Source organism: Metopolophium dirhodum, chromosome 7, assembly GCF_019925205.1.
Source record: "Metopolophium dirhodum isolate CAU chromosome 7, ASM1992520v1, whole genome shotgun sequence".
Lineage (NCBI taxonomy): Eukaryota > Metazoa > Arthropoda > Insecta > Hemiptera > Aphididae > Metopolophium > Metopolophium dirhodum.
Window position 1 is genome coordinate 29398720 of NC_083566.1, and position 18118 is coordinate 29416837.

General features: G+C 30.0%; 1 protein-coding gene across 4 annotated transcripts in view; it reads right to left on the reverse strand.

Moving 5' to 3' along the window:
- The window catches only part of LOC132948715 (nicotinamidase), a 36596-nt gene extending 18548 nt beyond the window's left edge, over positions 1-18048 (reverse strand). For all 4 annotated transcript variants that reach the window (XR_009665040.1, XM_061019329.1, XM_061019330.1 and 1 more), the window contains exons 1-3: positions 17821-18048; positions 2106-2318; positions 1673-2024 (exon numbers count right to left, since the gene is read on the reverse strand). Coding sequence is in view for 3 of the 4 variants with exons in the window: in XM_061019329.1 (XP_060875312.1) it covers positions 1673-1707 (35 nt within the window). In the remaining variant the exon portion in view is untranslated. The remainder of the gene's footprint in view (positions 1-1672; positions 2025-2105; positions 2319-17820) is intronic.
- Positions 18049-18118: the final 70 nt, after the last annotated feature.

An 18118-nucleotide genomic window follows, 5' to 3' on the forward strand; every position in this document is an offset into this window, starting at 1 on the left:
GATGTTATATGTATCGCAATTACGTAAATATTGAGGGTATTATACTCACATAAAAGTTACGTACATAAAACAATGCCACGTCTTCGTGGACGAGGAGGAAATATTGGTCGACAGACTCAGCATTCACAATTAGTCCAGTCGTTTAGGAGGAGTTCAGTGACATACTTGGTATAACTTTGATACTTTATAGAGTTAAATTATAAAGTTACGTACAAACAGCACGGGATCCGCGATCTACCGCAGGTAGAGTGTCTACCTGATAATTTACTGCTGCGAATCAGAATTTTTATTCCAAGCAACAGAAAAGTTAAGATAAATTTAGAACACCATACACCGAATATTAAACAACGATAATTGAACAAAGTTTGAGTCATATATAGAGTTGGTACATTTAACGGGAAACGAAGTGCACGGGATCAGCTAGTAGGTAATAAATTCGCTCGCTCAATCGTTCGAACTAAAAGAAAAGCACACTGGTATATATTTGCATCAATGCATCATGATATAATATAATATACGGTTCAATGTTCATTATCCCGGATCGCGGATCGATGATCGATGAACGAGGATCGCTGGATGTTTGGACCAACGATTTTCTAGTACAAGGTTCTATCACAATAACTATCTTTACTTCGGTGAAAACTAAATGATAAAAAAGTATAATAAATATAATGAATAGTTATTAAATATACAATGAACATCTCCACGCTAGATACCAAAATGAGGGACACTACATTTTTTGAAACCACACGATTTTAGTATGCAGAGTTGAGTACTCTGGGAGACTAATTTTGAGAAGCTTTTTCCGTCCGATTTATATGACATAGGCGCCATAGCTACAAAATTTACATATTTTTTGCGCCATAATTTGTAGGAAATAAGCGCCAATTAATATTATATGCCTATTATACCAAACATATATTAGAGAAGCGCCAAAATTAATATTTATAAACAAAAATGTTGATCTTATAAAAAATTGTCAATAAATATAATAGAAATGAATACATTTTAATCATAAAATCATAATTTTAATAAATCGGTTGATTTTTTCGATCTTACAAAAAATTGTCAATAATAAATTAACATTGTGGGGGACGGAGTGACCGAGTGGACTAATGCGTCGGTTGTGACGCACACCGGCGCTGGTTCGAACCTCGGTTAATGGGCGGCATTTTTCTTCGGGCAAGTCACGGTGTCCGGAGAACAAATGCCACCACCCCCCACCTGGGCATGGCAGATACCTACGGGTGCCCACGGTTTACACCTACTGTTCCCTCCCCCACAGTTTAAAAACCACCCAATGGCTTAAGTTGCCGCAGGTTAATTATTAAAAAAAAAAAATAAAAAAAAATTATTAAAATATAATATAATATAGTACTAAATTTTAATATCTATTAACCGTGGTCCGAGGCACACGGATATCCAGGATTTTGGCGCTTTTTTTTTTATCTCATTTTGGCACTTATGTCTTCCACCGATTTTTATAATAGGAATATGTTATAAAGTGAATATTTTTTCCTATCATTACGAAGCGTGCAGAGGGTCGATGGGGGGTGCAGGGAAATGAATAGGGGTTAATTTTATGGAGAAAAAAAACTTCCATATTACATTAATTATTTCTAATTACACAATAAATGGACAGCACGCTGTTAAAATATATGACATATTTTACCCGTCCTTGTCGAAGGCGCTAAAGCAAGCGTCCATAATGGTGCCGGCCACCCACTCGGCGTGTATGCTTGAACGTCGATCAGGAAAGCGGATATTAGCAGCTGGCGAGTGATGTGCGTCCACTGTGTTGCAAATTTCCCGCTCGCCGTTGTCGCGTGGTCCGCGTGACCGCGTCGAAATGTCGAATGTCTATATTTACCGCGATTGCGTCGCGGTGTGTTTAGGGACGGCGGCGGTCGAAAAGACTCGCCGTCGACGAGAGTACCCGAACAGCGCGCCACGTACCTACACTGTATATTTCGGATGGATGTGTATACACATGCACGTATGTGTGTGTGTGATTTCGTAGATATCTGAAAAACACAGAAGGGAAAAAATGTTACGAACCTAATCGATAAAACGTTTATAACAATATTTCGTAATTGCACGCAAACCTGTAACTGGTACTGACGACGACGACGACGACGGCTAGACGCGCGTGCAATGTGTCACATGGCAACGCGGACGTTTCGTTTAAAAACTCGGCTGTAGCGCGTCGACGGCAGGCAACGGCGGCGATTCGACAGCTGTGGGGATGGAGAGGGGCGGAGTAAGAGCGACGGAGTACCGTCTGCCGTTCGTGTGAAAAGACGAAAAGCAAATTCTACCTATAAACATTTATATAACATAAACATAAATACAGGTATCGCTAAAATGTAAATATAATAAAATATTATCGCGTAGGTACGTTCTACCCCCCCCCCCCCCCAAAAAAAAAAAAACTACCTTCACAAGTCGCCGCACTTGTTTTCGCCAATTTTCATTAATGGGTTCGACTCCGCCTTTACATTTATTTTTTTTGCACGTGACCGATTTTTTTCTCTTCATTACTTTTTGTGCTACCCATATTCTTTATAATTGCTTTTCTCACAAATCGAATGTACACTCACACTCACGCACGCACACGCACATACACATACAAGCACGCACACACTGCATTACACCGTCATTATCACGCTCAAGTGCGTTTATGTAACCAAAAGTGCACAAGTTTTTTTTTCGAACGAATTTTCACCATGGCTCACGGGTTAGGTTGTAGATCTAATAAACTTTTATTAACTAACACTACTATTGATTAATTATGTAGTATTTATCAATGAGTATTAATATCTATTTAATACTAACATCTGCAGACCATTGACTATACTGTAACGTAAAACCAATTACCATGGACAAAAGGTAAATAAATAATAATATGTACTTTAACTTTTACACACATTTCAAGCTAACGTCATCGTAATTTTAATTACCTATAGCACATTTCTTGAATGTCACACCCATGAATTAATAATTATTATTGAATAATGAATATAAATATAATGTACTTATAAAATTAAATTTTGTCCGTTTATTTATTGTATTATCATAATTCATAATTCATTAGTCATTACCATAAATAGATGACTTTGTTGTACAAAAATTTGAAAAGTAAAATTATATCGAGTTCATATTCATGTTATAACTTATACTTTAGATTGATATACTTAATAATTGCTCTCAGAAATAATAATAATTACCATTTACCATGTAATCGTTATTGGAAAAAAATAATTTTCAATTAAACTTAATATTATCTATTTGGTTTCTGCGATAAATTAAACCGTTCTACACGTTGGGTAATATAACTACGTTTTAAAATAATGGTATTATAAGATTTAAGATTGCAAGTAACTATTTTAAATTTTATTTTGAAATTATATTTTTCTAGTTTCGACATATTTTATCTACTCACATGATATAATTAATTAATTGATGTTGATTATATCATGTCTACTCATAGACTACCGTTTAATTTTATGTAGACACTATTTTTGACAACGTGCATTTTATCAATTATTATTCCTCCAGATTATTATCATAATTCATAACTACTCGATAAGATTAAAGTCTGTAAGAAAAATGTTTGCTTGCATATTATGAGTATATTTGTGCCCAATGCCCATTAATGAATGATGGCCGATATGGCGATATACAATTTGTTAATGTGAGATCAAATGCAATTCAGATTTCATGTATAAGGTCTGCCTCTTAAATTACGTATTTAGAACGTCTTTCCTATTTAGAATAATGAGTAATGACTCATGTCAATTTGTGTGCTGGTATAAAATATGACAAAACAATTGCGATGTAGATAATAAATTAAAAATTATATCAAATAAAAATATTGATTTGATAAATATGAACTACCTAATGGTTTTATGGAGCATAACATCAATGTAAATCGCCTTTTGAAAACACTACATGAGGCACATATACATTTAATAATATTAAATAACATTCAAAACTTAATAATTAATGCTATAACTTTAAATTTAATAAATAAATAAATAAATATGAGTAAATATGATAAAATATTATTACACAGAAGATCGAGATTCAAGCATGAAGCATCTACTTGCAATTAATTATATTATGGTAAGTCGGTAAGATATTAAACAAATTTTGTATATTACAGTGGTAGATTTAGGGGGCGGGGGGCTGCTTGGGCTGCTTTTTTACTATAAATTACTTAGATATCACTTATCAGGTATTCTGTAGAATTAAACGTATTAATTGTAGACTATACTACTAAAAAATCAGTTAAATTTGTTATTGCCTAGAAGTTGTTTATGATAAGTACCTACCTTAAGGAGTACTTATCATGATCAACTTCGTTTATTATGTTTATTGTTTATTATTATCAACATAGCACCCACCAAAAAAAATCTAGATCCACCACTGGTATATTATATACAATTATTAATATAATAATATTATAAGTGTTATGTACAGTGTAAAGTGTAATGGAATTTCATATAGGTAGATAATGGGTAATATTTGTTTTTCTCATACTTAAAAAAAATGTATACAATGCATAGTTATCATATGTAATATTATCATGTACATAAAAATATAAAATTACTAATTACTAATTATTATTTTAGATTTCGGCTGAGCGATGAATGTATTGATTTTACAATGTGTGTTTTTTTTCGTGTGTCATCACTCATCACCTTTTACCGAATTTTTATCCAAAATTGGTTTTTGATAAAAGGTATAGCTCTAAAACAAATGACCATAGAAAAATATATACATGAAATAATAATACATGACATTTTCTCTGAAAATCTTGTCATTACCGTTTTACAACAATAACAATACAAATATAATAAAAAATATCCACACTAATAAACCGTCACCGCTCAGGATCGTTTTTCGTATGCAATGATAATTATATCATTGAATTCAAATTTAATACCATCCATTACACAGTGACCCACTTGTAACCTACTATACAGCAGAATGTCGCACCGACTTACCCACCTTTTTATTATTATTAATTATTTATTTACCAATAAAAATAAATATGAATGTATGGTTTAAATAAAGGAACAGATTTCGAATAATAAAATGTCAAAGTTCAAAAAGTTTACCCTTCACCTTCAAGAAATTTTATTTTATTTTGACGCGATGTATATAATATAAGGTATAAAAAGTGTTAGTATTCTACAGAATTGCGTGTTCGAATTTTGTAGAATATCACGAACTCGGTTTATTATAGATGGCAAAACTTTGATGGTTTGTACCTACTATCAAATTATTGACGCAAATGTAATTGTTTTAGTTTTAGTCAAAACAACAATTATACCAATAAATATTGTAAAAACCGGGGAAGTCGATTTGCTGTATAGTAGGTTTTGCGTGTACTTCGTCACTTTATGTGATAAATTATTGCATAATATGCGAAAAACCATTCTGAGCGGAGATTTCCGCCTCTATTTCTATGGATATTGTATTATTTATATTTTGTATAATATTATTTATTGTTTAATTTTTCAGGTATTTATTTTTCTATTAGTAATATGGCTTCTGCTTTCTCAGTGGATCGTATTGATTTAAAAATTACGGATATTATACGGTAATTATATTAATATTATATAATATATATTATTGTCAAATGTCAGCATTAACTGCTAACAACTACCGATATACGGTATAAACAGCTTAAAATTATTCTATATGTTTTAGATTCTGAGCGAAGCGATAAATGTATTGATTTTAAAAAAAGATTTGTTTTTTTTGTGCCTCTAGTAAAACTGCTTAGATTTTCTTCAACAGTATCTTGTTCAATGGGAAAGTGGATCTAATTTGTATGTTTAGGAGGTCAAAATTTGAAATTCCCTAATTCCCAATAATTGTCTAAAAGCGCCGGGAAAAACAACATAAAAATTAAGGAAAACGGGAATTTTTACGCAAAATTGGTTTTTTGTATGACACTAAAACAAATGACTGTATATACACCATAAAATATTCAAAATATTTTTACTTGTCTATAGGGCTGTTTACGGACATTTTCAGTTTCCAATTTTTTTAGTTTTTGTTTCTATGAATGGCAATAAAATGTTATTTGTTGGGTAAATAAGCTTAAACATTTAATACAGACTCCTAATATATTATTAGTTGTTACATTGACATTTGAAAAATATTAAAAATTCAGTCACAATTTTTTTTATAAACATTTAAAGTTAAAATCTTGACAAAATACTTGAATACGTAAAAATCACGAACATTTGCAAATTATTTTGAGTTAGGAATTCATACAAATTTTTATTTTAAATTTAAGATTTGTAAATGTAATACAAAATTCCTCATATAAGTTTGTCCATCCCTATCAAAAAAAAATTTCTACAAGAAAGTCAGATTAAATTTTTATGAGTGTTTGAAGTTCATATTTTCACAATATTGGATATTCACTCGATTTCTCATGTAGCGATTTTCTTATTTTGTTGTAATTCAAAAACGAAAAACCGTAGACACTGAAATTTATATCATATGTTTATTTTATCAATTCCTATACTTGATACAATTTTATCTGTAAATATCAATAATATGTTATTTGTTGGGTAAAAAAACTTGAAAATTTAATACAAGGCTCTTGATATATTGTTATCTTAGCAGTTGCAAAATATTAAAAATTTACAATTTTACAATTTTTTTTATTAGTATTTAAAGTTCAAATTTTGACAAAATTTAATAATTATTTTGTAGTTAAAAATTTATAAAATGTTCAACTTTTAAAGCTAAGGATTGAAAATTTAAAACAAGGTTCCACGTAAATAGGTTATATTATATAAATGACTTTATTCACAATATTATCATTAAATACCTATACTAATACCATGCTTGTCCACCTTTTTTAAAAAATTGCATTGTGTATAGAAATAATAAATAATAATATACGGCTATACGACTCTATATACGTAATAGCAAAAAGCTTCCAGTCACCAAGATTAATATTTTTTAAATTACGACATAATAACTAAAATAGTTAAGAGAAATTCGTTATTATATTCTGAGGTGAGCGATTAATGTATATAATTTTTTTAATTAATTAGCTATAATTGATAGCTTTTTATACATTAGCGATTGGGTGATAATGTATAGGACATAGGTACATGCGTACTATAGTACAAGTATAATTAACATGTATAATTCTATACATATTATATAAAATATAAATATATCACATTTTTACTAAATTGTTTACAGTTCAAAATGCAATTATTCTAAAGGTTAATGTTATCCAAATCACCAACCAGTACTCAACATAATATATTTAATATCTATTTAAGTAATTTTTTTTTGTTTTAAATTAATTACTACGGATTTAACGTTTTATGTTGTATATTATATTAATTAAAGTTCTAAATAGGTCTATATACCCAGGTATAATAAAGGTATGTGGCCGCATCGAGTTATTTTTAAAATGAGTATAATATTATGCCTATCAGTTGGTATTCTATACCTAAAAGTCTGGCGAAAAAAAGTCCGATAGAATTAAAGTCCACGATAAAAGTTATGTAAAAATCCAATATTTATTTTTACGTGATACACACATCTATAGGTACTATTTTTTAAATTCTTTTTTTGTGTCTTATTCCGGGCCATTTAGACCAGTCGTTTCCACTATGCCACGCTATGCCTTTTTATCCAATGCTCTCGTTTCTCCATCCCTGATTCTTAGGAATTTCAGATCTTTTTTGACACGGTCGCTCCACCGCTGTCTTGGTCGTCCTATATTGGTCATTTCCGATCGGGCTTTCATATTGTGGCCTTTTTTACTATTCTATCATTCGCCTCCCACACATGTTCTGCTCTGCTAAGTCTTCGGCTTTTTTGAACACCTACTATATCTGTTACGCTAAACATTTCTTTTCGTTTTGTACACGATAAGTAGTCGAAATATTGCTTCAATTTTCAACTACAGTACCTTGTTCGATGGGAAAGTGAATATTGTTGGGGCATTTTGGAAGTCAAAATTTAAAATTCCCAGTAATTTTCAATAGCGCCGAGAAAAACAAAAAAAAACAAAAAAAAACAAATGACCGTATATAAGTACATACAATTTTCACTGGTTGTTTATATAAGCATTTTCTATATACAATCAAATTTAAAAAACAATTTGATTTGTTTTGAACTGTTTACGGAAAATTTTAAATTTCATTTTTTTAGTTTTTTTTATCTATATAAACATCAATAAAATGTTATTTGTTGGGTAAAAAAGCGTGAAAATTTAATGCAAGGCTTCTGATATATTGTTACAATAGCAGTTGAAAAATATTAAAAATACATAGGCACAATTTTCTTTTTTTTATTGATCGTGAAGCCCGGCAACTATGGTCATTAGCTGTTCGTTTTTTTTCGTTTGTAGGGGAGGGAACTGTAGAGTGTAGGTGTAACACGTGTGTGTAGTTTTGGCAGATTTTTTAATGGGCACCCGTGCGTGTCTGCCATGCCCGGGTGGGGGATGGCGGCACTTCTCTCTCGACACTGTGACTTGCCCGAAGAAAAATTCCGCCCGTGAACCGAGGTTTGAACCAGCGTCGGTGAGCGTCACAACCGACGCCTTAGTCCACTCGGCCACTCCGTCCCTCAATTTTTTTATAAGCATTTAATGTTCAAATTTTGACAAAATTTATCAAATTTAATTATTATTTTGTAGTTAAAAATTTATAGAATGTTCAACTTTTATAGCTAAGGATTGAAATTTAAAACAAGGTTCCACGTAAATAGGTTATATAATATAAATTACTTTATTCACAATAATATCATCAAATATACTTAAATATATCATACGCTGTCTGTCCGTCTTCGCTCAGAATCATTTTTCTTATACAATGATATTTTATCATTGAATTCAAATTCAACACCATCCATTACAGTGACCCACTTGTATTGTACTGTACAGCAGAGTGACACCCACTTGCCCACCTTTTTTAGCTTGAATATAAAAAAAAAATGAATGAATTTCCAACTCGAAGTAATTTGCAAGTTTTCGTGATTTTGAAGATTTTTGTCAAAATTACTTCTGTGAATTTACTCTGAATTTTTTTAATTACACCAAGTAAGCCCGATGAGTGCCATGGAGTTGTAAATTACAAACTAAATTTAAGTTAATTAAAGTTTTAAATAATATGATTGTGTATAAATCGTATGGTATTTGGATATTATATATCCTCCGTTATACTTCCAGCTAGACGCCTAACCATAACTTCGAGTAAAGTTGCTTTAAATAGTTGCCCTAACTAAGACATTCCCATCCCTAGAATAAATTTTAAAAAAGTTAAAAAAAATAACCAACACTAAAACCTTCTATTAAAAACTACCCATTTTCCTAACAATCAAACACATTACACGTATAAATATTTACAGGCAAAATAACAAAACAAATACAAAGGTTTACATAAATCATAGCAGTTAAATACTATTTAAGGGGATTCGATACCGTGATTTTCTGTTTTTGTCTAACGCACACGCGACATAGGATTTTAGATGTGTTTTTTGCCAAACATACCAATTGATCTAATGAAGCGATAAGAATTCTAAAAACAGATTTGAATTTGTCGTCAAGTCTACTTGAAATCAACTTTCCCACATTTTTGATTTTTTGATTTTAATTTCTCCAAAAATTAAAATACGAACATTTTTAAATATGAAATTTTTAGGAATTCTGGGAATAATATCAAATATGTGGGAAAGTCGATTTCAAGTAGACGTGACGACAAATTCAAATCTGTTTTCAGAATTCTTATCGCTTCAATAGATCAATTGGAATGTTTGGCAAAAAACACGTCTAAAACACTATGTCACGCGTGTGTTAGACAAAAACAGAAAATCACGGTATAGAATCCCCTTAATATGCACATAGTATGTATAGAATATTATTTATATTATATTATTAATTATTTATAATAAAAATTCTAGTTTATGTAATTATATGTCCGCACGCAACTGACTGTGTACGATCAAATGTCTATTTTGATTGATATACGGTTAGGTTAGTTATGAAATCTTTTTTCGTTGTTGATAAAGTATAGTGTATACTCAATAGTCATATCATTATGACGTATGTTTGTGTATACACGGATGATTAATAATAAGAAATGTATGAATAATATCACAACTTAAATATTTTGACTCTTTTTGAACTGTTTATGAACATTATCAGTTTTCAATTTGTTCAGTTTTTTTTTTTCTATGAATGTCGCTAAAATTTTATTTTCAAAAAGCTTGACAATTTTTTTTTTTATAAGCATTTATAGTACGAATTTTGACAACATTTATCAAATTAAAAATTTTATAATTATTTTGTAGTTAAACATTTATAAAATGTTCAACTTTTATAGCTAAGGATTGAATATTTAAAACAAGGTTCCACGTAAAAGTATACGTAACCAAAAAATCTAAAAATCTAAAACACAGTTTTTTTGTAGTTATTTTATGTTCAAATTTGGATGAAATTATATAGTAAATAACCAAGAATAACAATTTGAGTTATTTTGTTATAAATTTATAATATTAATTCAACTTACCAGCTACCGTTTTAATAATAAGTAATAACAATATGTAGATACATAATATAAAATATCCACACTGACAATAACCGTCTCCGCTCAGAATCGTTTTTTTATAGAATGATATTAAATCATTGAATTAAAGTTTAATACAATCCATTATACATTTACCCACTTGTAACCTACTGTACAGCAGAGCGACATCCACTTACCCGATTTTTTTTTAACAATGTTTAGTCATTATTCGAAAAAGGATATCATAGATAATATTTATATCATATATTATGTCTTATAGTGATAATCTGGTTAAACCATATTATAGTAATATAATTCATCATATTATTACGTTGTATTTAATTTGATCTTATATACATTACCTACGTGGCTACGTTAAGTTCACAGTTCTATTATTGACTGTTACATAGGTAATACAAGAACTGTTCACTGTTGAAAAATCGATAAACTTTTCTGCTAAATTTAAAATAGAGAAAATAATATCATGTCAATAAAAAAATTTACGCTAACCTATCACGCTATCACGCTGTAGACACACTATCAACTTTTCAATGATAATTTATATCATGCCAAACACAAATTTATTTTCTTCAACCGTTATTGATTGTATTTCGTGTATTTATAAAAGTTCTAGCATAAAATTGGTTCTTTGAAAATAAAGAATAAATTATATATTTATGCGATTTCTATTTTTCTATATTTCATAACTTTATAATATTTTATTAGCTTTGCAAAGAATTTAAATATTTAATATTTCTGTTGAAAATCGTTTATGTAATTTTTTAATGAGTAACATACCTATATAGGACGTTTTGCAATAAAAGTGAATTAACAATATATCTTTATAAACTATATGCTATATGAAGATGGTGTCAAAGCTCATTTTAGTACATTACCTATAGGTATAATTTCTAAATGTATTATACAAATTACAAATAACTATAATAAGACACAAATAATTGTTTAATTGTTATAATTTAACAAGTTATTCTTATGAAGTTAATTTCGACTGCCATAGTGATTGTATTTGTATTTATTTCCTATCAATTATAATGTAGTATAATATATAGATATCATTATATGATACGTAGATATAATATGTTTAAGATAAAATTTCAAAAATACATACTTTTATCTACAATGAAGAAAAACATGGTATCTATAAACTATATAGTTATAATTTCGTATTGAATTAAAGAACAAGTATACGAGCCACGAGGTATACTTATATCATACCTACAATTTAGTTTTAGAAAATTCCACACGATGTTTAATTACACGCATTGTACTTATGTATATACTTCCAATTATTTGAAGGCAATTTAACAAGATAATCGTAAAAACGAGAAAATAAAATTTATTACTAGATAAGCATACTGCATACATGTGTAAGTATTATACCTAGTCGGCAGAATTACTATAGTATTTTACATTTATTAATATATATTTTTTTACCTCCAATGGATTTATACCTGACGATATTTCCAATTTATTGAAAATTAAATAGCCAATAGTTAAGCAAATACGTAAGAACCTACACAAAATATTCTATACAATTAGGTATTGATATCTCAATATTTCTATCCCTTACAGGCCTCAATAATGAGCATTTCAAAATTGCTATATTTTAGATGGGTACTTACCTATTTATAAGTTATAATTCACTTTAATATTAAAATATCAATAAATGCCTATGAGGTGTCTTAATATTATTTTTACCGTTAAGTATAATAGATAATAATGGATAATAGCTTAATTCACTCTAATATTAAAGCTAAGTTTGGTTCTGCTGAACCTGAACGTAAATTTGTAAGACGGAAATAACAAATGTAAGTGCCGAGTGTGACATAGTGACGTCCTTAAATGTAGTAGGTACCTACTTAATTATTACCTATATATTAGTCGCATCCACTTATAATGTAATCGTAATTTTCATGAACTTCTCATATCATGTAACTGTGTAAGTCAAATACAAAGTTTATGAAATGGAAACTCTTATTTTACACTTTTTATTTGGGTGTGACAAAAAAGTTAGCTTGCCATCGTCAACACTTCCATTAGAAATAATAAAAAGCTAACCACTGAGCCACTGAAGAACATCTTGAAGAAATTGTAAACAATATTCAAGCTGAACATCAAAAAAAAAGATATTGGGTAAATCACATTGTAGAATTTGCCATATAGAAATGTTAACTGTGGTTAAATTTACCAAAACTATTATTTGTGATTAATGTAAAACCAGTAAAAAAAAATAAACATCGTGAACTTGCACATCAAGGGCAAGGGAAATCAGCTGAAATCGTGTTAAAGGTGTCTTTTAAATCATTCTACTTATTTAATATGTTTTTTTTAAATCTTAGTTGTATTATTATTTTTAGGTCAACAAAACCAGAATTCCTGAATTACAAATTGGTGATTGCAATTTAATAACAGTGCCTAAAGTAAATCGAGGACTGTCAGATCCCGCCAATGTAATTGCAGTTATTGTCCATCAGAACGAACTTATGTTTTTACCTATTAAGTTTCACCAACTCGGAACTAAGTATGGTTTAATAAAAGGGCAGTACAATTCAGCAAGTTTGAAACCTGTGATATCAATTTTTTTTTAAATTTAAGTTAATAGTGAATAGTGTTGATAGTTGATATGTATAGGTATTATTACTGCAATAACTACAATACTAATATACTAATAAGATATCCTCGTGAGTCGTGATTTCATCCATCGATTCTCGACTGCATTTACGCATTGTATTTATTCGAATCTAGCTTATTTAGATCTTAGTATATGACTCTATATGACATATGTTAAAGGCAAGGCTGGGCAAGTTAATGATTTCTTTTTAACTCGGTTAAGTTAAGTTAATATGCAACAATAACAAAAAGTTAAGAGTTAAAAGTTAATTTAACTATAGGTTAACTCAGTTAAGTTAAAAGTTAATACACACATTTTGTTAACTTTTTATTAAGTTAAAAAAAAGATAATTTGTTTATACAACGCTAGAGTACTTAATTTTTTTCCAACCCACAACTAAATTATAGACTATAAATCGTAGGCGAGGGTCGCATTTCGCCCAAGACTGAAATTGCCTTCCCCCACGAGCCACTCATACTATTTTTTGTCACGCCTCTGCGTTTATTGATCACGCCATCACGACTAAGGTAATTCAGGCTAGAATCTATGTAACAACCAGACTATTCTACGAAAACAATATTTCATGAAAGAAATGATATGGTTTTATTTATTTGAAGCGTCATACATGGAGGTTATAATATGAATATAAGATGTAACCAAAAGTTTATATTTTGTAAAGACCGTGGTATAGATTTCAGTATAAATAATAATTATTATATTAAAATAAAATAAGAATAAAAAAATGTAATCAAGGCAAAGGTAATGCATTATGCGGGGATCTATGCAACAACCAAATTATTATTATACGAAAACAATTTCATGAACGAAAAATGTTTACGCGTCATGCAAGGCGCAGTTATAATATGAATATAAGATGTAACCAAAGGTTTATGTTTTATGAGGACCGTAGTATAGATTTTAGTGTCTGTTTGTTCAGAGAATACGCGTGATATCTGAGCTCAGTACTCTTGGGGATTTCCATTTTACCGCCCGGTACTTTTGGAGAATTCCACTTTACCGCCTGGTTTTTGGGGATTTCCACTTTACCGCCCTGTACTTTTGGGGGTTTCCACTTTACCGCCCGGTACTTTTGGGGATTTCCACTTTACCACCCGCTGGGCGGAAAAACGTCGCTTTCCAACGCTTCAATCGTCATCGAAAACTAGACTTTTGGTGCAGGCGTGACAAAAAATTAATTTATTACGATTAAACGAAAAAATGTTATGAAGAATCTATAATCTAGATATATAAATGCTGCCAAAAAATATTTAGACATTTCTCCGCCTGGGGCATGTGCCCACTAACTAAGGCCCTCGTTAAACACGCCTTTGCGTATATTATAATCGTGTGTAATGATCGGTGTTTATGTTTTTAAACGAAAGCGGAAAGATGAGATTATTAACTAATAATTGTATTATCGATACAGCGTTGAACGAAACCGCCGACAGTAAATTTGGTCTTGGTATTTATCGTCAGCCGTACCCATTGATGATGTTTATTTTTTAACGAATCGATGACCAACGAATTGGCAACGATGATCGAGTACTGACTATACTACTGAGCTCTGAGTAAAAAAGTAGTTGAAAACAATAAATTACTAATAAACATCACGAGTCTAAGAAATTAATAATAATTAATAACATGTATGGCCACTGCCCATATATAGGTATATATTAATATTATATTATATTATAAACATACCTAATATAGCATCATTTTCATTCGGATAACCTTTTACGGTAATCATAACGTATTTGTCGATGTAAAATGTTATTAAAAATAATGTATTTATGTAAAAAATATTAATAAAGTGGCCAGGACTTGGGGCAAGGGGTACGAGGCACATCCAAACGCCCCCTTCAACTGTAAATTATATGGTGGATAATTTTTCTGAAATATTTGACGCATCAGAATCAAAATTTATTTGTAATGGTGGTTTTTGAGTTATTTAATTTTGTGTTCTAAGAATAAAAGGTCCATGGTGATGGGTTTACAAGATAATGGGGCTATGGTGATATGAAAAATGTAGTCATTAATATTAATAATTAGTGAATATGGCTCAAGTATAGTAAATACTAGATCCAGTTTTACGTCTATTTTATATTTATGTAAAACCATTTTAAGGACTATTAACCTTCATACAAACATTTTAATAAATGAGAAACTACTCATTCGAATGTCGAATTAGGTATATCAACATTTTCAAAAAAAAAATCCACTAAATAATTTACAATAAAAAAGGGTGGTTAATTTCTGAAAGACAGAAGACAGAAATTTGTATCGCTACAGGACACTTCTTAAAAAGAAAAAAAAATTCAAGATTTTGAAAATATGCTCAATGAGTATATTTAAAAATTACAAAAATTATATAGTTTGAATAAATTCATTATTAAAGAATAAAATGGGGGTGAGCATGCGGCTTGGTGAATCACTCTGTATAATATTTATGCGTGTTGCCACAGTTTCGCTTCTGTATAAGGGCTGCAGTCTAACTACACTTAAAGTTGTGGTTATTTCAAAAGGTAGCTGTCAGCTGTTGACCGCTGTAAAAAGTTAAATGTAATATTTTAAGAAAAATCTACAAGCATACATTTTTTTAGAGATGGGCATGAAATTCGAATATCTGAATTATCCGAATATCCAGATATTTAAATCTGGATTTGAATCAAATTCTTATCAGTATTTCCAGAATCATCCGGATTTATGGATTTGCTTTTTATGTGACTTATAATTATTTTTAATATATTGACATATTATGGGAAAATAAATTATTTTTTTTATTATTCTAATGAAAATATGTTATAGCATTCAATTTATTAGAATATAAAAATGAGTCATTGATCAGCATATTATACAGATAATCCGTGAGATCCGGATTTGACGAATGCGAATAATGCTCACCACTACATTTTATCAACTTTTAATTACCAACTTAGTTTTTTTTATTGGAAAATATGCTGATTTTTTCACAAATTAGCCTATTTGGTGCAAGTTTTGCAAAATAATTTATACGAACATTTTCATTAACAGCAGATCAGCTCTTTCACCTCGATTCGTGTTTTTTGATCTTTTAATTTTATAGCTCTCCAGAACGATAGACCACATATGTGGTACATTTATATTTATATATATATTTTTATTTATTTTTACATACATATATATTTTACATATGTGAATAGTTTTGGGCTTATTTTGACCCACGAATAAGCCATACACATCGCAATTCGCAAAGTGTGATCAAAAAGAAGCCTGTTGCCTGTATGTCTTAACTGCACATCTTTTATTTTTTTTTTTTGGCTACAATAGTACAACTTGAAATAATACGTAAATATTAAAATACGAAAAACATTTAGGTATATGTATTTCAGTTGTCGCTGTCATGAGGAGTGTCTACTGGAATCAGCACAAGATTTTGTATTTATTCAGTAGGAATGTACCTACGCACTATTTAGTATTAAGTTGATTTGGAAAAGTATCTACTATCTATTCGGAAACACTACGACTTTGAAGGTAAACAAAATCCGTAAAAGCTGACAGTAGTTGTACAAAAATATTTTATTCAGATACCGTGTAGGACGTAGGTCTACCATCCCACCACGCACCCCCTCCCACCCCAAAAAAAAACAATTGCAACACATTTTAGATTCTAAACCAAGAGAAGAACATATTTAATTTACAACAATTTGTTTTTTTCGAGGTTTTTTTATACGTATGTGAAACTATCGTGAGCAATCTTAGCCAGTCATAAAAATAGTACACTCTACTCAACGTTTTGTACACCAACCACTATCTTAGTAAGTTTCTTAAAAATGTATTACTATTATAACTAAATTTTTATCTGTAAAATGAGAGTAAGAAAAAAGAAAACAAATCAACTTTAAATAGTAAATAACATTTTAATACATTAGGTAACGGTATTTTTCTATCGTTAGCACTTGCACAATTTTTTTTAAATTTCTTCACTGTCAATATTGTTTGATATGTCTCTCTTAATATGAATGATGGATAAATTTTAAAACCGTTCTTGTATCATGGTTGACCGTAATTAATAACCAGTAATTTTACTTGAAAACTTTTTGAGTTTTTAAAATACTCATTTAATTCTTTCCAAGCCCCTTAGTTGCGCCACTGCATTCCCAACCTATTATGATTGCGACCATAACATTTTAAATTCAACGTTTCACGACCCTTTAAAAAGTGAATATAATTGCTAACATAATTCTCATATTTTTATCAACACTTATAGTATAAGCAGTAAGTACTAAGTAGATACCTCCAACCTATAAAATAATATAAAATAGAAATCACCCATATCTACTTTATAATGTTCATAAGGATTTTTTTCCTCGATCTTTTTGGTAATTCAGTTATTTTAGAAAGATATTTTTGGAATATTCACATAAATCATGCTGAATGCTCAAATAACATGTTAATTATGCACTCGCGACCTACTATGAAAACCTAAGGTTTGGTACCGCTGCTCGCTGGTGTAGGCGATGATGCGGCCTCAGTATCATCTTAATTTTTAACAGCGAGTACTTACTACAATACAAGTTACAACTCAATCCTAAGCACTAAGCAACACGGTTCCTTTAGTAAAACTAAAATGAATAAGATATAGTTACTCACGGAAAGTATGGGTTACGGATAACAACGGATAATGGTGCCGCAAGACGTGCGTCAAGGCACCCCCCGACAATAAATCGGCATGGTATAGTAATGTGGTATGGACGTATAAATGGTAGGTACCTACGCGGGCTACGGTAGTCGAATTACTGTAATTTAAATCCTCAAATTGTGATATTTTATGTTGCTTGTTAGTTATTCCACTATATTTTATATGCGTTTATTTTTTTTTTTTCGTTTCTTTCGATTTAAAAAAAGAATCTTAAACCGTTAAAAACTTAATAAAACGTTCTACAGACTA